This window comes from Triticum aestivum, chromosome 5D (genome assembly GCF_018294505.1).
Source record: "Triticum aestivum cultivar Chinese Spring chromosome 5D, IWGSC CS RefSeq v2.1, whole genome shotgun sequence".
Lineage (NCBI taxonomy): Eukaryota > Viridiplantae > Streptophyta > Magnoliopsida > Poales > Poaceae > Triticum > Triticum aestivum.
The window spans coordinates 6,810,511-6,832,816 of NC_057808.1; the positions used below are offsets into that span (position 1 = coordinate 6,810,511).

The following is a 22,306-nucleotide window of genomic DNA, read 5'->3' on the forward strand; positions in this document are numbered from 1 at the left end:
TTGATCGGCACATCGATCGGCGGCGTGTATGAGCGTGCACATACGCGTTTGGCGTTGCGTTGCAGCAACACGCGTCGTGTTCGAAGCCGACTCGGCAAGATCGGCAGCAGATTGATCGCGTGCGGAAACCGACGCAGCAGGCAGGCAATTGGGACTAGGCGTACAGGCGGCGCGTGATACGCGCTGGTCGTGGCGCGGGGGCACACGGCCCAGTCATCATGGCTGCGGCCCAGGTGTTGGGTGGCCCAAACGTGCGAGGCTAGCAAAGGCAGGGCGCGCAGTGAGTCGCTGCTACGATCAACGACGCAATCGGAAGACAGTGGACAGAGATTTGTTTGGAAACAAAAAGGACCGAGTCCTAGAAGTCCTCGTATTCGGCAACCTGCTGGTGCGCTATTACATAGCAGCAAGGGCTGGGTAACCGTACGTGGCAAGGCATCAGATCAGATTTGTGCAGAGAAAATCCATTGCTATGTGCATCCATTGGAAAGGTGTTGGCAAGGCAAAGGCAAAAGCTAGCATCGTGATTTGAGCTAAAGCAGGAGCCATCACGTGATTATCAGAAGATTTTCTTTTGGTTGGAATTGCTATTAGTACATGAGTGTGTACCACGTTAGGTTTTGCTTGTGTTCTTGGGCATCACGTGAGGAAAGCTTGGATAATTTTTCCGCAGGGTCAGCCGTACAAAGAACTGTGGCGCTATCGGGCACCAGGTTTGAGGTGGAGAAGTTTGACGGGACTGAAAACCTTGATTTATGGCAGACAAGGGTGAATGATTTGTTGGCACAACAGGGATGCTTGAAGGCGTTGCAGGAAGTCATGTCAGCTACGACGGAATTATCATATGATGGATGGAAATGCGTGGAATGATCTGGGAGCCTGGGTCGAGTAAATAGCATAAAACTACTAGTTTACAGGCTATGGTTCCAAAAAACTACCACTTTTTAATTTTTCTCAGAAACCTACCAGTCGCGCGGTCCGCTGTTTCAAAAAACCCAAAATCTTCGTTGTTAAAAAATTAAACAGGTTTATGACAGGTCGGGCCCGCACCTAAACGATCCGTCTATTTGACCGTGTGTTTGACTGTTAACTGACTTGTGGGGGCCATATGTCAGCGTCTCATCCACAGATGTTTTATGGATTAGCCCCTACAAATATTTTTAAAAAGCAATCGGGTCCCTGGAATCATTTAAAAAAGCAATCGGGTCCTTGGACCGTCGCCGCAGTGCCTCCAAAGGGCTCTGCCCGTGGTCGCTGTTGCGCCTCCATGGGGCTCCACCCGTGGTCGCCGCTGCACGCCACCATAGGTGGTCGCCACCGCGCGCCGCCGGCCATGGGGTTCCGCCTGCGGTCACCGCGCGCCATGGGGCTTCGCCCGTGGTCGTCCCCGCGCGCCACGGGGCTCCGCCCGCGGTTGCGGCGCGCGCCATGGTGGGCTTGTGTGCAAGCCGCCGCCTCCCCTCCCAAGCCGGCGACGACCGCGTCGAGCTTGAGGAGCTCGCGGCAGGGGATAGCGGAGGCCGCAGGCGAGACACGGCGCGGCGGCAGGCGAGTCACCGCGTGGTGCCGGCCGCAGACGAGGCACGGCACGACGGCAGGCGAGGCATGGCGTAGATCCGGCAGGCGAGGCATGGCGGCAGGCGAGGCATGACATGGCGGCAGGCGAGGCACTGCGCGCACGGCTCGTCGGCCGGTGCAGGCAGCTCGGAATCGAGCAGGCTGCTGCGGGCGCGTCTCCTCTGGAGACCCGATTGCTTTTTGCAAAAACCTTTAGGGACATGATTGAAAATTCACAGGTGGGCCCCCCTTGTAAGCAAACGGTCAAAGTAAACGGTCAAACAAAAGTGTGGGCCCCAACTGTCATAATCGTGATCAACTACTAAAGACTCGGTGATTTGAGTTTTTTGAAACAGCCGACCACCCACTTGGTAGTTATCAGAGAAAAATTAAAAAGTGGTAGTTTTTTGGAACCATAGCCTGTAAACTAGTAGTTTTATGCTATTTACTCGCCTGGGTCGGACTAGATAGTCTGACGGATCGACGCAAGTCGGTTGGAACAGAAGACGGTGGTGGGATCGGCGACAGCGACATAGGAGCGTGATGCTGATGGTGACCGACTTCTGGGGCGTGGAAACACGTGGCGCAGGCCTGAGGGCTTGTGTGACTTCGACAAGACTATGGCGCGGGATTGATTCAAGACGGCGTACTTATGAGAGCTTGAAGTCGACGGGGCGCGAGGGTGGACTGATCATCTACCATGGAGTCATGTTAAAGGTAGAGCTGAAGTCTGGAGGACTTCACTCGGTGCTGATTGAGGGGCTACGGCGTAAGTGCACAGAGAGTCGAAGCCTATTCAGCGGGAAAAGCGAGGGACACGTAATTCGGACTGGAGCCCAGTGGTCTGATGGAAGCGTGAAACTCGTCATCGGTCGGTGATGATCGGTGGTACTCTGCAGTGGGGGTAGAGTGGTCTGGGTTCGCAACCCTTGAGACTCGACCGAGACAGCAGAGGCTCGACGCGGTAATAGCGGTGAGGCGTGCGGTACGCACGGGACATGGAGACGGGCCAGGGCTCTGGTGGTCATACATGTGGTGAGACAACTGCGAATTTGACTCGGGATGACTACAAGCAATGGTTAAATTCCTTCAAGTTTCAGACAGGCGGTCAAGAAAAGAGCGGTGATGTTGAGTTCAGGTAACTCTTATGTGTGACACCCAATATGTGAGTTGTTCACTTTCACGCAGGTCAGTGATCGGTGTGTGATGGCGTTGGACTGATACTCTGGAAGTTGGGAGCACATACTAGAGTAAAGAGGAACTTAATTTTGCTTGAGCATTGATTGTGGTCAAGAAAAGAAGGGACTAGAAGTTGCAGGTGGAGTCACATGGAGTCTTTGGAGTAGCAACGGTACTCATGGGATAAACTCAAGTCCAATGTACATGGAAGTTTGACACATGGACAAATTCAAGGTGGTGAAGGATATTCGCCAAGGTGGAGTTTGTTAGAGTTGTGTCGAATATTGTGTACAAGGTAGGTTACAGTTGGACTTGTAGTTGTATTGTGTTTAGATAGGATATGGAGTCGTGTCCTAGTAGGACGCTTGTATCCTAGGCCTCTCATATATAGTGGGGCTAGCACTAGTAGAAAAAGAGGCTTCCATACGCCCCCATTAGTCCCCAAAATAATCGAACCGCGACCAAAGGGGTCTTTAGTCGCGGTTCGGGAGAAGACCCGCGACCAACTATCTGGGCCCAGCGCGCTCGGTCGACAGCTGGCGGACGGGAGGGGCTTTAGTCCCGGTTGGCCTGGCCAACCGGGACTAAAGGTCCTCAGGCTGGCCCGAAGGCCTTTAGTCGCGGTTGGCCAGACCAACCGGGACTAAAGGGCCCATCAAACTCTACCCCCCTGGACCGCCTTTTCAGTTATAGAAAAACCAAAAGAAAATGATGCAAATGTCAAAAAAATAAAATAAAATAAGTTTCTCATGTGATATGTGGTCTAGTTGTTGGGAAAATTAACAAATATGAATTTCGACTTTATTTGCAAAATCTCTCTGGAATTTCTTAAAATGGGCATAACTTTTGCATACGAACTCGGATGAAAAAGTTTTTTATATGAAAAATCATCTACTCGAAAAGTTACATCCGAATTATTCTAGAGAGGCAAAAACCTAACAGAAAGAAGATACGGGGCTTTTAAGATCTGGAGAGGCAAAAAAATTCAAAAAATTTTAAATTGTGGTCAAACTGTGGTCAAACTAATTATTCTAGAATATTAGTGTTACTAAATAATTATTCTAGAACATGTGGTGCCCCCATATGTGGTTTTGGTAATTGATGACATTCTCTATGGACTAATGGTTGCATTGAGTTATATTTGAAGGATTTGTCCATAGGCATTTCTTGAAGTCCATGTGTTGGTTTCAAGGAGTTTATGTGTTGACCAAGGTGCTATTAAGGAATTATCCAAAGATTGGTCATGTGAGTGTTGAGCTTATTGCAAGCATGTCTTGAAGACGAAGATTGTGATATCATTCATGTTTACCTTCAAGACATCATCCAAATGAAGAGAGTTGGAAAGAGTCAAGGTTGATCAAGACTAAGTACAGAGAATGATTCAAGTTGATCATCACACAAAGCGTAGAAGATACGCCGAGTGGGATCAAGTGATCTCATGGTATGGTAAGCATTGTCCATTGTGCTTTGTGTACTAACCCATGGTCTATGTGGGAGTTCTATGTGGGGTTAGGTACGTGTTCATGGGCTTGCGTCAAGAGGAAGATATCACTCAACCAATGGAGAGGATGACATCAAGTGGTGATCGTCATCAAGAATTCCGTGCGCAAGTTCAAGTGGAGCATCACGAAGAGATCAAGTGCTTGATGCTTGCCGCCCATTGTGGTGTCAATGGACTTGTGAAGATGTGTCGAAGAGTGGCTCACCCATAGTGGAGTATGGGGGAGCAATCATCTAGTCTTCATCGACCCAACGCAATCAAGAAAGGTGGTCCAACTTGAGGGAGTCAAGATCGTCATCATCTAGCTCAAGTGGACTTCATGCAAGGCAAAGGTTTGCCCTTGATAGGTTTTATATTTTACCGGTCTCATGGTGATAGTTTGGAGACCGGGTTATAGGATCGATAGCCGTACTATCAAGGGGGGCTCTCAAGTGAGTAGCGTGATCGTATCATTTGTCGACAGCTCAAACCATTGCATCCTTGCATCATCTTTCTTGATTCTTATTTGTATTTTATTTTGAGGTTTTAGAGCTTGTGGTTATCTTCGTGACAAGCTCTAGCACATCGAAAACGGATTTCATATGCTTCTTCTATCGCGTTTTCGGTGTTGGAGGTCTTACCGGTCTTTTTCAAGGAAGGGTTCTCACCATTTTCTCTTGGGCCTTTTCTAATTTACTTCTTATTGTTAGTTCTATCAAGAGTGTGTTAGGCCTTGTCGCTAGCTTTCCAACAAACTTGGTTTCGTTGAATTTGGAGCCCCTTTGCAGAAGTTGTGGCAGTTTTGGTGTTCTGAAAGGCTGCAGCGGTACTACCGCGGACAGGAGCGGATTTAATTTTTTACTACCGCTCTTGGGAGAGGTACTACCACTTGGAGCGGTACTACCGCGGCTACTTCCGTGGCTACTTCTGCTCTAGACCAAAAACTCTTCACAAGTCCAGCGGTGGTAGGCACGGATGTATTTTTTTAGTACCGCTCGCAAGCAGTAGTACCACTACCCTTAGCGGTAGTACCGCTACCCCTAGCGGTAGTACCATGAGGACGAGCGGTAGTACCGCTCTGTGCGGGCTGTGAGCATAACGGTTGGATTTTTCCCCACCTATAAAAGGGGGTCTTCTTCCCCAATGAACCTTATCTCTTTAGCTCGTGTTCTTCCCCCATTTTTGACCTTCTTCGAGCTTGCTAACTCTCAATCCCTCCGTGGATTCTTGCTAGTTTTTGAGGGAAAAGAGAGAGGAGATCTAGATCCACATTTCCACCAATCACTTTCTCCTCTATGTGAGGGGAACCCCTTGGATCTAGTTCTTGGAGTTCTTGGTGTTCTCCTTCTTGTTCTTCCTCTCATTTTCCTCCCTAGCATTAGTTGCTTCGGTGGGATTTGAGAGAGAAGGACTTGGGCACTCCGTGTGCCCTTGCCATTGCATTTGGTGCATCGGTTTGAGTTCTCCACGTGATACGTGGAAGTTACAAGTTGAGAAGCTTATTACTCTTGGGTGCTTGGTACCCTTGAGCTTGTTCCTCTTGGGTGCTTGGGCGCCCTAGACGGTTGGTGGTGTTCGGAGCTCAATCATTGTGGTGTAAAGCTCCGGGAAAGCGTCGGGTTCTCCAATTAGGTTATGGAGATCGCCCCGAGCATTTTGACGGGTACCGGTGACCGCCCCCAAGGGTTGCCAAAGTGTACGGGTTCGGTGACCGCCCCCAAGGGTTGCCATTTGTACGGGTTCGGTGACCGCCCTCAAGGGTCCCTTAGTGGAATCACGGCATCTTGCATTGTGCGAGGGCGTGAGGAGATTACGGTGGCCCTAGTGGCTTCTTGGGGAGCATTGTGCCTCCACACCGCTCCAAACGGAGATTAGCATCCGCAAGGGTGTGAACTTCGGGATACATCGTCGTCTCCGCGTGCCTCGGTTATCTCTTACCCGAGCCCTTTACTTATGCACTTTACTTTGTGATAGCCATATTGTTCTTGTCATATATCTTGCTATCACATAGTTGTTTATCTTGCTTAGCATAAGTTGTTGGTGCACATAGGTGAGCCTAGTTGTTTTAGGTTTTGTGCTTGACAAATTAACCGTTAGGTTTATTCCGCATTTGTTCAAGCCTAAACCGTAATTATTTTAAAGCGCCTATTCACACCCCCCTCTTAGCGACATCCACGATCTTTCAATTGGTATCAAAGCCTTGTCTCTCTTTATTGGGCTTTACCGCCTAGAGAGTAAGGATGTCGACTAGGGGTTTAGGATTCTCTGACACTCTTAGTTTCGATGGCACAAATTTTGATGTTTGGTTAATTCGCATGCTTAATCTCTTTAGGGTCATGGACCCAAATTTAGAGCGAATTGTAGATATGGGTTTTTCTCCTCCAAAGGATCCCCAAAGATTATCTTTAGAGGATGAGAAAAACTCTTATGTCAATGCGCAAGCTTCTAATGTGCTTTTCGATGCCTTGAGCAATGTAGTTATATTTGAACTCATGTCATTCCGGGATGCTCATGAGTTGTGGACAAAGCTTCAAGATAAATATGGTGTGTCCAAGTTTTGTAAGGATGATTGTTCTCCCTCCACCTCCGGCCGTGTTGCGTTCTCAACTTCTTCTACTTCACCTACATGTGGTTTGCCACAAGGTAATGACATGGTGAGTAGTGGTGTTCATTGCAATGATTATAGTGGGCTTATTGTTGATAATCCTTCATCACTTTCTTATTGCAATGCTTCATCTTTGGACTTTAGCACTTTGAGCACTCCAAATGTTTCACATGCTTGTGTTAATAGTCCTTGCATATCATGTAGAAATTGCTTGACTAAATCATGATGATATGCTTGCTATATCTTGTTGCCATGATAAAAATGCATGTATTTCCTCGAGTTGTTGTGCTAACAAGAGGAAACCCAATACTCCATGGAACAAGATGTGGTCTTGAATGGTGCTTCAAGGGATCCTACATCATCATCTATTGCTTTTTGCCTTATGGCCAAGGCTTCAAAGGTATCTCCCACCTTGAATCCCAATATATCTTGTGATGATGATGTCGATTATGATGAAGAGAATGATGATGTTGCCTCCTTAAAAATTAAGGGGGAAATGATTTTGAAAGCTCTTCTTAAGAATAAAATTGCTCGCTCCAACTTTATGAAAATCATGTCTATTGCTATTGAGGGCAAGAAATATATTGATGAGTTGGAATCTCGTCTTGAGGAGCATGAGGTCACCATTGATAAAATGGAAAGTCATGAGCGTGATTACGCTAATGAGATTGCGGACCTCTCTCAAGCTCTTGAACTTTAACAAACCACCAAGGAATCTCTTAAGGAGACTTTTGCTCTAGAATTATCTAGAGTGAAGGAATATCATGATAGAGCTCTTGAGGTGGCCAATGTTTTTGAAACTAAAAATGTTAAGCTTGAAGTTGCTCATGCTAGACTCCTTGAGGATTTTGAGCACCTCGAAAATGGCTCAAGGGTCATCAAGGGTGAGCTCATCAAACTCACCGAGTCCCATGCACAACTTAAAGCTTCATATTCAAAAGAGCTTGTAAAGTTGCCTTCTCCTCTTGCTATTATTGATGATGCTTGTGCTACTAACTCTATTACTTGCGAGGCATCCATTTTGAAGGAGAATGTTGAGCTTCGGGCTCAACTTGAGTTGCTATCTAGCAATTATGAGAAATTGGAGGAAAGCCATGAAAAGCTCTCAAGCTCTCATGATGATATTCTAGTATCTCATAATGTGCTAAAGATAGCTCATGAGGCCATGCTTGCTAAGGTAACATCTAGTGAGCTTCATGTGTATACTAGCACTACTTTTAGTCAAAATGCTATATTGCCTTGTGCTAGTCCTCGCGATTCATCCATGCATAACATTGGTACATCTTGTGATGAATTGCTTTCCTTGCCTTGTTGCTCTAACGATGAAGCTTATACTTCCTCTAGTGCTTGTGTTGAGACTAACCATGTAGAGGAAATCAAAGAGCTCAAGGCCCAAGTCACTTCTTTGAAGAAAGATTTGGAAAAGTGTCATGAAGGGAATGCCACACTCAACAATATCTTGAGTGTACAAAAATCCCCCAATGACAAAGGTGGACTTGGATTCAACTCCAATAAGAAGAAGAAGTCCAAGAGCAACAACAAGAAGGGCCAAAAACAAGTCAAGAATTCGGCCAAGGTTATTTGCTTCAAGTGCAAAATTGAAGGGCATCATGTTAGATCTTGCCCATTGAAGAAGAAGCCCATTAGTGACAAGCAACAAGGTAAGCGTCCACAAGTTCACTCTCATGCTCAACCTCAAGTTGAAGAAAGGCCTCTTCCCAAGAAAACTCAAGCTAATGCTTCTCAAGTTGAGAAATCAAGTGAGAAGAAAGTGAAGAGTAGACGTTGCTACTCATGTCATGAGAAAGGTCACCTCGCTTCTTCATGCACTAGTGGTAACTCATCTAACCCAATTATTATTAATGATACCTATTCTCTTGGGAAGGATAAGGTTGGCAGTGTGTTTGCCAAGTTTGTTGGTACTCAAAGTGGTGTCAAGCAAAGAATCATTTGGGTAGCCAAGCCTATTGTGACTAACCTCTTAGGACCCAACTTGGTTGGGGACCAACTAGCTCAAACTTGATCAATAGGTGTTGTTGGAGGGCATTGGAGACTTGGCTACATTATGAAGAATGAAGGGGACTTCATCACTCTTATTGTCTCAAGCCAAGTCAATTGAATTATCAAGTTTATATCTTATATCCAATGTGCCTCCTTGCGGTAACTTGTGCTTAAATTGTTTACATTGAAAGTTACTTGCCCATTTGCATGCTTGGTTTTGTTCCTTGCATGTGTTTGTATATGTTGTGCTTCCAACTTGATTATCTTGAGCAATCAAGTATGTGTGTGTTGGTTTGCACATCATGTACATGTGTGTCGTACGTTGAGCCTTTGTGCATCTTGTTTGTATCTTAGTTGGCTCTTGTGAGAGATTAATGGAATATCCCATTGTGGGGGAGTGATGTGCTTTGTGCACCTCACAATCCTATAAATGTGTGTACATGAGGAATACCATCTAGTATCGATATTACAAGATTATCTAGTCACTATGTGGTATGTCTTCTCATGAGAAATTCAAATTCTATATAGTTCATTAATTATCTCTTGTTCGATCCTCTTATTGCCTCTTGTTAAGTTTTCTTTAATTGGTATCACATTATGGGGGAGTAATATGCTATGTATATTACTAGCTTAGAAAATGTGTACATTTGAGATATTGTCACCTAGGGTTGATATTGTAGATTATCTTGTTCCTAGGTGGCATGTTAGCTCTACAATTTGCAATTTGCTTGTGTTTGGTGTGAAGATGATGTTGGATATCCTTGCTATCTACCAACGGGAATTATTTGCAAATACTTCTTGTCTTTTGACAATTGGTACTCACTTATGTGTGGTAGAAATTATTGATCATCTTTACATTGGCCTTTGATTTTATTTGCCTTATCTCTTGCCTAGGTTTGTGTCAACTCCCTGTGTCTTCCATACCGCTTGTGGATCTTGTTAATTTCTTGATCTTGTCTAGTGTTTTCCAGATATAGTGAAAGTGGTGATCCCACCTTGTGCATTTTGTATTCAAATGCAAATTCTCTATAATGCACTAGTCTTGGGGGAGCTATCCTATTTTCTATAAAATACTCATCTTGTGGTCCTTATCAAGTGTGTGTTGGTGGAACACAAACCGTTTCTTTTTGGTACTTTGTGCCATCATGAAACTTTGTAGAGAGCTTGGTTTGTTTGGAAACATTCTCTCTTTTGGAAGTTTGACATCTTTATTTTTGCGTGTATCATTGGATATCTCGTTCCTTGATGTATCTTTCAGCTGATATCCTCCAAGTGATGATTTATTATTTTGGTTTCTTTTCTTCACTTGGTTTTTCTTTGTCAATTGGTGTCGGTTCTTGAAATTATTGAGCATGCATATTAACTTCATGTAGTATCTTTGGCATGCTTTCTTTCTTTGACCCAATATATAGGGGAAACTCCACCAAGTCGCAAACTGGATGAGATGTGCATGAAATTCATTTTCATATCTATGTGCACATATTTATGTGGATTTTGTCCTATGTATTGTTGGTGTTTCTAACTCTTTGGTCCCAATGAGTTTGGGTACCATTTTGTTTGTGTTGTTGTTCTAGGAACAATTGGAGATGCATTGGATGCTCGGCTCACTCACAAGGAAGGTGGTGTCACCATGTGCTTATAGGAGTCAAGCTAGGATGCTCAATGAACTACTATCTACTACCTTCAATTGGTTTCTTCTACATCCTTCCAATGATATCTCGGTAACAAGTATCTATTCATGCATTATTTTCTTGCATTCAACCTTGTGTAGGTTGCATCTTGGCATGCTATTCATTCCATCTTGTGATACTTGTTCCTTTCTCAAAGCATCTCAACAACGATCTCATGTTGCTAGTTGTGATGTCTTTGATGGTTGTATGGTAGGAATTCATTTATATACAATAAGACAATATCTAGCCATGTGCTATGCTTCCAAGGAAATATCTTATTGGTATATGTATGACTTCCTTTTGGATATCTTGTTCCTCGTGTTGTAACTATTTCAGGTGTACATCCTTCTTTGTAGATATATGTCATCATGATTTCGTCTACCTAGAATCTTATACACTTGAGAGAAGTTGTGTATCTAGTTGATATCCTTTCTTTCACATCCACCTTGTCTTTCTTATGTTATTTCTTTGGTGGCTTCGTGAAAGCTTTTGCCTTGAGTGCGTGTCTTCTATCGTTGCATCTTGATGCACTCTTGTGTGGTGAAGATTATTTTCCTCATGCTTATCTTTACGAGGCTTTTGCCATCTTAATTGGTAGCCCTCGTCTTGATGAGGCTTTCATCTTCTATCTTCACCACGGGTTGTCACAAGCATAGGTTCTTTATATGCTTATTAGTGAGCTTGTGATCCTGTTTGCTTGGTGTGTGTGGGGAGGACATGTCATGCACCTTGTATCTCATTTTTCTAAGACTATGTTGATGCTTAATGCTCATCCTTATTTTAGTCTTCTCAAGTGCTTTGCCATGACTCACACACATCATTTTGGTTGAGCTTATTCTTAGTTGCCTCTTTTACATGATTGCTCAACCATTTGTTTGTTGCAAGTGCTAGGCTTTGTTTCCTATATGTTCACTTGCACTTGTTGTATGTTTCTATTGATTTTGGGGGAGCTATGATCCTGTTTTGTGCACTTTGTATGCAAATACAAATATTCTTATGTGTACACAAATCATGGGGAGCTTCTCTAGTTTCTTTAGAACACTCCTTTGCTCATATCATAATATGCTTTATTCATGTGGCTCGTAGGATCATTGGCCTAGTTGGTTCAATTGGTATCTTTTGATAGCTTGCTTCAATTGGTATCTTTTTATTGCTTGATTGCTTGTTTCTCTCTTTGTTATGTATTTGCGGCATATCATTCTTTTGCAATCTTTGGGCCTCAGTATAGTTTGTCTTCCTCCAAGTATTTACCATTGGATATGTGTTTTGAATTCCACTCTCTTGTTGAGAAATACACAATTTATGGAGGACCACAATTTATATTGGCCTTCTAAGCTTTTTGCCCATTTTGGCAATCGATGCTAATGGGGGAGAAGTTTCAGAGAGTTTTGCGGAGAAGCTTTGGTTTATGTTTCCTTAGCATTTGCATCTCATTCGCATGCATTATTGGTTGTTGCATTGCATGGTGATGCATAATTCCTTATATAAACTCTCTTGAAAGTGATTGTCATCAATTACCAAAATGGGGGAGATTGAAAGGACATGTGGTGCCCCCATGTGTGGTTTTGGTAATTGATGACATTCTCTATGGACTAATGGTTGCATTGAGTTATATTTGAAGGATTTGTCCATAGGCATTTCTTGAAGTCCATGTGTTGGTTTCAAGGAGTTTATGTGTTGACCAACGTGCTATTAAGGAATTATCCAAAGATTGGTCATGTGAGTGTTGAGCTTATTGCAAGCATGTCTTGAAGACGAAGATTGTGATACCATTCATGTTTACCTTCAAGACATCATCCAAATGAAGAGAGTTGGAAAGAGTCAAGGTTGATCAAGACTAAGTACAGAGAGTGATTCAAGTTGATCATCACACAAAGCGTAGAAGATACGCCGAGTGGGATCAAGTGATCTCATGGTATGGTAAGCATTGTCCATTGTGCTTTGTGTACTAACCCATGGTCTATGTGGGAGTTCTATGTGGGGTTAGGTACGTGTTCATGGGCTTGCGTCAAGAGGAAGATATCACTCAACCAATGGAGAGGATGACATCAAGTGGTGATCGTCATCAAGAATTCCGTGCGCAAGTTCAAGTGGAGCATCACGAAGAGATCAAGTGCTTGATGCTTGCCGCCCATTGTGGTGTCAATGGACTTGTGAAGATGTGCCAAAGATGTTGGGAATCGTAGCATAATTTTAAAATTTTCCTACGCTCACCAAGATGCATCTATGGAGTCTACTAGCAACGAGGGGAAAGGAGTGCATCTACATACCCTTGTAGATCGCGAGCGGAAGCGTTCCAATGAACGTGGATGACGGAGTCGTACTCGCCGTGATCCAAATCACCGATGACTGAGTGCCGAACGGACGGCACCTCCGCGTTCAACACACGTACGGTGCAGCGACGTCTCCTCCTTCTTGATCCAGCAAGGGGGAAGGAGAGGTTGATGGAGATCCAGCAGCACGACGGCGTGGTGGTGGATATAGCGGGATGCCGGCAGGGCTTCGCCGGGCTTATACGAGAGAGAGAGGTGTTGCAGGGGAGGAGTGAGGCGCCCAAAGGCTGTCGGTTGCTGCCCTCCCTCCCCCCCTTTATATAGGCCCCTGGGGGGGTGCGCCAGCCCTGGGAGATGGGATCTCCGGGGGGGGGGGGGGGCGGCGGCCAAGTGGGGGGGAAGGGGTGCCTTGCCCCCCAAGGCAAGGGGAAAGCTCCCCCCCTAGGGTTCCCAACCCTAGGCGCATGGGGGGGAGGCCCAAGGGGGGCGCCCCAGCCCACTAAGGGCTGGTTCCCTTCCACTTGCAGCCCACGGGGCCCTCCGGGATAGGTGGCCCCACCCGGTGGACCCCCGGGACCCTTCCGGTGGTCCCGGTACAATACCGGTAATCCCCAAAACTTTCCCGGTGGCCGAAACTTGACTTCCTATATATAATTCTTCACCTCCGGACCATTCCGGAACCTCTCGTGACGTCCGGGATCTCATCTGGGACTCCGAAAAACTTTCGGGTTTCCGCATACATATATCTCTACAACCCTAGCATCACCGGACCTTAAGTGTGTAGACCCTACGGGTTCGGGAGACATGCAGACATGACCGAGACACCTCTCCGGTCAATAACCAACAGCGGGATCTGGATACCCATGTTGGCTCCCACATGCTCCACGATGATCTCATCGGATGAAACACGGTGTCGAGGATTCAATCAATCCGTATGCAATTCCCTTTGTCAATCGGTATGTTACTTGCCCGAGATTCGATCGTCGGTATCCCAATACCTTGTTCAATCTCGTTACCGGCAAGTCTCTTTACTCGTACCGCAATGCATGATCCCGTGACTAACGCCTTAGTCACATTGAGCTCATTATGATGATGCATTACCGAGTGGGCCCAGAGATACCTCTCCGTCACACGGAGTGACAAATCCCAGTCTCGATCCGTGCCAACCCAACAGACACTTTCGGAGATACCCGTAGTGCACCTTTATAGTCACCCAGTTACGTTGTGACGTTTGGCACACCCAAAGCACTCCTACGGTATCCGGGAGTTGCACGATCTCATGGTCTAAGGAAAAGATACTTGACATTGGAAAAGCTCTAGCAAACGAAACTACACGATCTTTTATGCTATGCTTAGGATTGGGTCTTGTCCATCACATCATTCTCCTAATGATGTGATCCCGTTATCAATGACATCCAATGTCCATAGTCAGGAAACCATGACTATCTGTTGATCAACGAGCTAGTCAACTAGAGGCTCACTAGGGACACGTTGTGGTCTATGTATTCACACATGTATTACGATTTCCGGACAATACAATTATAGCATGAATAATAGACAATTACCATGAACAAAGAAATATAATAATAACCATTTATTATTGCCTCTAGGGCATATTTCCAACAGTCTCCCACTTGCACTAGAGTCAATAATCTAGTTACATTGTGATGAATCGAACACCCATTGCGTCCTGGTGTTGATCATGTTTTGCCCTAGGGAGAGGTTTAGTCAACGGATCTGCTACATTCAGGTCCGTATGTACTTTACAAATATCTATGTCTCCATTTTGAACACTTTCACGAATGGAGTTGAAGCGACGCTTGATATGCCTGGTCTTCCTGTGAAACCTGGGCTCCTTCGCAAGGGCAATAGCTCCAGTGTTGTCACAGAAGAGAGTCATCGGGCCCGACGCATTGGGAATCACCCCTAGGTCGGTAATGAACTCCTTCATCCAGACTGCTTCCTGTGCTGCCTCCGAGGCTGCCATGTACTCCGCTTCACATGTAGATCCCGCCACGACGCTTTGCTTGCAACTGCACCAGCTTACTGCTCCTCCATTCAAAATATACACGTATCCGGTCTGTGACTTCGAGTCATCCAGATCTGTGTCGAAGCTAGCGTCGACGTAACCCTTTACGACGAGCTCTTCGTCACCTCCATAAACGAGAAACATATCCTTAGTCCTCTTCAGGTACTTCAGGATATTCTTGACCGCTGTCCAGTGTTCCTTGCCGGGATTACTTTGGTACCTTCCTACCAAACTTACGGCAAGGTTTACATCAGGTCTGGTACACAGCATGGCATACATAATAGACCCTATGGCCGAGGCATAGGGGATGACACTCATCTTTTCTATATCTTCTGCCGTGGTCGGGCATTGAGCCGTGCTCAATTGCACACCTTGCAATACAGGCAAGAACCCCTTCTTGGACTGATCCATACTGAACTTCTTCAATATCTTATCAAGGTATGTACTCTGTGAAAGACCAATGAGGCGTCTCGATCTATCTCTATAGATCTTGATGCCTAATATATAAGCAGCTTCTCCAAGGTCCTTCATTGAAAAACACTTATTCAAATAGGCCTTTATACTTTCCAAGAATTCTATATCATTTCCCATCAATAATATGTCATCCACATATAATATGAGAAATGCTACAGAGCTCCCACTCACTTTCTTGTAAACACAGGCTTCTCCATAAGTCTGTGTAAACCCAAACGCTTTGATCATCTCATCAAAGCGAATGTTCCAACTCCGAGATGCTTGCACCAGCCCATAGATTGAGCGCTGGAGCTTGCACACTTTGTTAGCATTCTTAGGATCGACAAAACCTTCCGGCTGCATCATATACAACTCTTCCTTAAGGAAGCCGTTAAGGAATGCCGTTTTGACGTCCATCTGCCATATCTCATAATCATAGTATGCGGCAATTGCTAACATGATTCGGACGGACTTCAGCTTCGCTACGGGTGAGAAAGTCTCATCGTAGTCAACCCCTTGAACTTGTCGATAACCCTTAGCGACAAGTCGAGCTTTGTAGATGGTCACATTACCATCCGCGTCCGTCTTCTTCTTAAAGATCCATTTGTTTTCTATGGCTCGCCGCTCATCGGGCAAGTCAGTCAAAGTCCATACTTTGTTTTCATACATGGATTCTATCTCGGATTTCATGGCTTCTAGCCATTTGTCGGAATCCGGGCCCGCCATCGCTTCTTCATAGTTCGAAGGTTCACCGTTGTCTAACAACATGATTTCCAGGACAGGGTTGCCGTACCACTCTGGTGCGGAACGTGTCCTTGTGGACCTACGAAGTTCAGTAGTAACTTGATCCGAAGCTTCATGATCATCATCATTAACTTCCTCCCCAGTCGGTGTAGGCACCACAGGAACATTTTCCCGCGCTGCGCTACTTCCGGTTCGGAAGGGGTGACTATCACCTCATCAAGTTCCACTTTCCTCCCACTCAATTCTTTCGAGAGAAACTCCTTCTCTAGAAAGGACCCGTTCTTGGCAACGAAGATCTTGCCTTCGGATCTGAGGTAGAAGGTATACCCAATAGTTTCCTTAGGGTATCCTATGAAGACGCATTTTTCCGACTTGGGTTCGAGCTTTTCAGGTTGAAGTTTCTTGACATAAGCATCGCATCCCCAAACTTTTAGAAACGACAGCTTAGGTTTCTTCCCAAACCATAATTCATACGGTGTCGTCTCAACGGATTTCGACGGAGCCCTATTTAAAGTGAATGCGGCAGTCTCTAAAGCATAACCCCAAAATGAGAGCGGTAAATCGGTAAGAGACATCATAGATCGCACCATATCCAATAGAGTGCGATTACGACGTTCGGACACACCATTTCTCTGAGGTGTTCCAGGCGGCGTGAGTTGTGAAACTATTCCACATTTCCTTAAGTGTGTACCAAATTCATGACTCAAATATTCTCCTCCACGATCTGATCGTAAGAATTTTATTTTCTGTCACGTTGATTCTCAACTTCACTCTGAAATTCCTTGAACTTTTCAAAGGTTCAGACTTGTGTTTCATTAGGTAGACATACCCATATCTACTTAAATCATCAGTGAGAGTGAGAACATAACGATATCCTCCGCGAGCCTCAACACTCATTGGACCACACACATCGGTATGTATGATTTCCAATAAGTTGGTTGCTCGCTCCATTGTTCCGGAGAACGGAGTCTTGGTCATCTTACCCATGAGGCATGGTTCGCACGTGTCAAATGATTCGTAATCAAGAGACTCCAAAAGTCCATCTGCATGGAGCTTCTTCATGCGCTTGACACCAATGTGACCAAGGCGGCAGTGCCACAAGTATGTGGGACTATCGTTATCAACTTTACATCTTTTGGTATTCACACTATGAACATGTGTAACATCACGTTCGAGATTCATCAAAAATAAACCATTGACCAGCGGGGCATGACCATAAAACATATCTCTCAAATAAATAGAACAACCATTATTCTCGGATTTAAATGAGTAGCCATCTCGAATTAAACGAGATCCAGATACAATGTTCATGCTCAAAGCTGGCACTAAATAACAATTATTGAGGTTTAAAACTAATCCCGTGGGTAGATGCAGAGGTAGCGTGCCGACGGCGATCACATCGACCTTGGAACCATTCCCGACGCGCATCGTCACCTCGTCCTTCGCCAGTCTCCGTTTATTCCGTAGTTCCTGCTTTGAGTTACAAATATGAGCAACCGCACCGGTATCAAATACCCAGGAGCTACTACGAGTACTGGTAAGGTACACATCAATTACATGTATATCACATATACCTTGGTGTTGCCGGCCTTCTTCTTGTCCGCTAAGTATTTGGGGCAGTTCCGCTTCCAGTGACCACTTCCCTTGCAATAAAAGCACTCAGTCCGGGCTTGGGTCCATTCTTTGACTTCTTCCCAGTAACTGGTTTACCGGGCGCGGCAACTCCCTTGCCGTCCTTCTTGAAGTTCTTCTTACCCTTGCCCTTCTTGAACTTAGTGGTTTTATTCACCATCAACACTTGATGTTCTTTTCTGATCTCCACCTCCGCTGATTTCAGCATTGAATATATCTCAGGAATGGTCTTTTCCATCCCCTGCATATTGAAGTTCATCAGAAAGCTCTTGTAGCTTGGTGGAAGCGACTGAAGGATTCTGTCAATGACCGCGTCATCCGGGAGATTAACTCCCAGCTGAGTCAAGCGGTTGTGCAACCCAGACATTCTGAGTATGTGCTCACTTACAGAACTATTTTCCTCCATTTTACAGCTGAAGAACTTGTCGGAGACTTCATATCTCTCGACCCGGGCATGAGCTTGGAAAACCAATTTTAGCTCCTCGAACATCTCATATGCTCCATGTTTCTCAAAACGCTTTTGGAGACCCGGTTCTAAGCTGTAAAGCATGCCGCACTGAACGAGGGAGTAATCATTAGCACGTGATTGCCAAGCGTTCATAACGTCTTGGTTCTCTGGGATTGGTGCTTCACCTAGCGGTGCTTCTAAGACATAATCTTTCTTGGCTACTATGAGGATGATCCTCAGGTTCCGGACCCAGTCCGTATAGTTGCTGCCATCATCTTTCAGCTTGGTTTTCTCTAGGAACGCGTTGAAATTGAGGACAACGTTGGCCATTAGATCTACAAGACATAGTGTAAAGATTTTAGACTAAGTTCATGATAATTAAGTTCATCTAATCAAATTATTTAATGAACTCCCACTCAGATAGACATCCCTCTAGTCATCTAAGTGAAACATGATCCGAGTTTAACTAGGCCGTGTCTGATCATCACGTGAGACGGACTAGTCAAGATCGGTGAACATCTCCATGTTGATCGTATCTTCTATACGACTCATGCTCGACCTTTCGGTCCTCCGTGTTCCGAGGCCATGTCTGTACATGCTAGGCTCGTCAAGTCAACCTAAGTGTATTGCGTGTGTTCCGAGGCCATGTCTGTACATGCTAGGCTCGTCAACACCCGTTGTATTCGAACGTTAGAATCTATCACACCCGATCATCACGTGGTGCTTCGAAACAACGAACCTTCGCAACGGTGCACAGTTAGGGTGAACACTTTCTTGAAATTATTATAAGGGATCATCTTACTTACTACCGTCGTTCTAAGCAAATAAGATGCAAAAACATGATAAACATCACATGCAATCAAATAGTGACATGATATGGCCAATATCATTATGCTCCTTTGATCTCCATCTTCGGGGCACCATGATCATCTTCGTCACCGGCATGACACCATGATCTCCATCATCATGATCTCCATCATTGTGTCTTCATGAAGTCGTCACGCCAACGATTACTTCTACTTCTATGGCTAACGCGTTTAGCAACAAAGTAAAGTAATTTACATGGCGTTATTCAATGACACGCAGGTCATACAAAATAATAAAGACAACTCCTATGGCTCCTGCCGGTTGTCATACTCATCGACATGCAAGTCGTGATTCCTATTACAAGAATATGATCAATCTCATACATCACATATATCATTCATCACATCTTCTGGCCATATCACATCACATAGCACTTGCTGCAAAAACAAGTTAGACGTCCTCTAATTGTTGTTGCAAGTTTTTACGTGGTTTGTAGGTTTCTAGCAAGAACGTTTCTTACCTACGTATGACCACAACGTGATTTGCCAATTTCTATTTACCCTTCATAAGGACCCTTTTCATCGAATCCGTTCCGACTAAAGTAGGAGAGACAGACACCCGCTAGCCACCTTATGCATCTAGTGCATGTCAGTCGGTGGAACCTGTCTCACGTAAGAGTACGTGTAAGGTCGGTCCGGGCCGCTTCATCCTACAATGCCACCGAAACAAGAAAAGACTAGTAGCGGCAAGAAGAATTGGCAAACTCAACGCCCATAACTTCTTTGTGTTCTACTCGTGCATAGTAACTACGCATAGACCTGGCTCATGATGCCACTGTTGGGAATCGTAGCATAATTTTAAAATTTTCCTACGCTCACCAAGATGCATCTATGGAGTCTACTAGCAACGAGGGGAAAGGAGTGCATCTACATACCCTTGTAGATCGCGAGCAGAAGCGTTCCAATGAACGTGGATGACGGAGTCGTACTCGTCGTGATCCAAATCACCGATGACTGAGTGTCGAACGGACGGCACCTCCGCGTTCAACACACGTACGGTGCAGCGACGTCTCCTCCTTCTTGATCCAGCAAGGGGGAAGGAGAGGTTGATGGAGATCCAGCAGCACGATGGCGTGGTGGTGGATGTAGCGGGATGCCGGCAGGGCTTCGCCGGGCTTATACGAGAGAGAGAGGTGTTGCAGGGGAGGAGGGAGGCGCCCAAAGGCTGTCGGTTGCTGCCCTCCCTCCCCCCTTTATATAGGCCCCTGGGGGGGTGCGCCAGCCCTGGGAGATGGGATCTCCGGGGGGGGGGGGGGGGCGGCGGCCAAGTGGGGGGGAAGGGGTGCCTTGCCCCCCAAGGCAAGGGGAAAGCTCCCCCCCTAGGGTTCCCAACCCTAGGCGCATGGGGGGGAGGCCCAAGGGGGGCGCCCCAGCCCACTAAGGGCTGGTTCCCTTCCACTTTCAGCCCACGGGGCCCTCCGGGATAGGTGGCCCCACCCGGTGGACCCCCGGGACCCTTCCGGTGGTCCCGGTACAATACCGGTAATCCCCGAAACTTTCCCGGTGGCCGAAACTTGACTTCCTATATATAATTCTTCACCTCCGGACCATTCCGGAACCTCTCGTGACGTCCGGGATCTCATCCGGGACTCCGAACAACTTTCGGGTTTCCGCATACATATATCTCTACAACCCTAGCGTCACCGGACCTTAAGTGTGTAGACCCTACGGGTTCGGGAGACATGCAGACATGACCGAGACGCCTCTCCGGTCAATAACCAACAGCGGGATCTGGATACCCATGTTGGCTCCCACATGCTCCACGATGATCTCATCGGATGAACCACGGTGTCGAGGATTCAATCAATCCGTATGCAATTCCCTTTGTCAATCGGTATGTTACTTGCCCGAGATTCGATCGTCGGTATCCCAATACCTTGTTCAATCTCGTTACCGGCAAGTCTCTTTACTCGTACCGCAATGCATGATCCCGTGACTAACGCCTTAGTCACATTGATCTCACTATGATGATGCATTACCGAGTGGGCCCAGAGATACCTCTCCGTCACACGGAGTGACAAATCCCAGTCTCGATCCGTGCCAACCCAACAGACACTTTCGGAGATACCCGTAGTGCACCTTTATAGTCACCCAGTTACGTTGTGACGTTTGGCACACCCAAAGCACTCCTACGGTATCCGGGAGTTGCACGATCTCATGGTCTAAGGAAAAGATACTTGACATTGGAAAAGCTCTAGCAAACGAAACTACATGATCTTTTATGCTATGCTTAGGATTGGGTCTTGTCCATCACATCATTCTCCTAATGATGTGATCCCGTTATCAATGACGTCCAATGTCCATAGTCAGGAAACCATGACTATCTGTTGATCAACGAGCTAGTCAACTAGAGGCTCACTAGGGACACGTTGTGGTTTATGTATTCACACATGTATTACGATTTCCGGACAATACAATTATAGCATGAATAATAGACAATTACCATGAACAAAGAAATATAATAATAACCATTTATTATTGCCTCTAGGGCATATTTCCAACAGAAGAGTGGCTCACCCATAGTGGAGTATGGGGGAGCAATCATCTAGTCTTCATCGACCCAACGCAACCAAGAAAGGTGGTCCAACTTGAGGGAGTCAAGATCGTCATCATCTAGCTCAAGTGGACTTCATGCAAGGCAAAGGTTTGCCCTTGATAGGTTTTATATTTTACCGGTCTCATGGTGATAGTTTGGAGACCGGGTTATAGGATCGATAGCCGTACTATCAAGGGGGGCTCTCAAGTGAGTAGCGTGATCGCATCGTTTGTCGAGAGCTCAAACCATTGCATCCTTGCATCATCTTTCTTGATTCTTATTTGTATTTTATTTTGAGGTTTTAGAGCTTGTGGTTATCTTCGTGACAAGCTCTAGTACATCAAAAACGGATTTCATATGCTTCTTCTATCGCGTTTTCGGTGTTGGAGGTCTTACCGGTCTTTTTCAAGGAAGGGTTCTCACCATTTTCTCCTGGGCCTTTTCTAATTTACTTCTTATTGTTAGTTCTATCAAGATTGTGTTAGCCCTTGTCTCTAGCTTTCCAACAAACTTGGTTTCATTGAATTCGGAGTCCGTTTGCAGAAGTTGTGGCAGTTTTGGTGTTCTGAAAAGGCTGCAGCGGTACTACCGCGGACAGGAGCGGATGTAATTTTTTACTACCGCTCTTGGGAGCGGTACTACCGCGGCTACTTCCGTGGCTACTTCCGCTCCGGACCAAAATATCGTCACAAGTCCAGCGGTGGTAGGCACGGATGTATTTTTTAGTACCGCTCGCAAGCAGTAGTACCGCTACCCCTAGCGGTAGTACCGTGAGGACGAGCGGTAGTACCGCTCTGTGCGGGCTGTGAGCATAACGGTTGGATTTTTCCCCA

At 45.8% G+C, this 22,306-nt stretch overlaps 1 protein-coding gene across 1 annotated transcript in view; it reads left to right on the forward strand.

Moving 5' to 3' along the window:
* LOC123125238 (putative disease resistance protein RGA1) overlaps window positions 1–22,306 on the forward strand; it is a 35,801-nt gene that overhangs the window by 2,358 nt on the left and 11,137 nt on the right. The window contains exon 4 of the mRNA XM_044545762.1: window positions 8,031–8,062. Coding sequence (XP_044401697.1) covers window positions 8,031–8,062 — 32 coding nt within the window. The remainder of the gene's footprint in view (window positions 1–8,030; window positions 8,063–22,306) is intronic.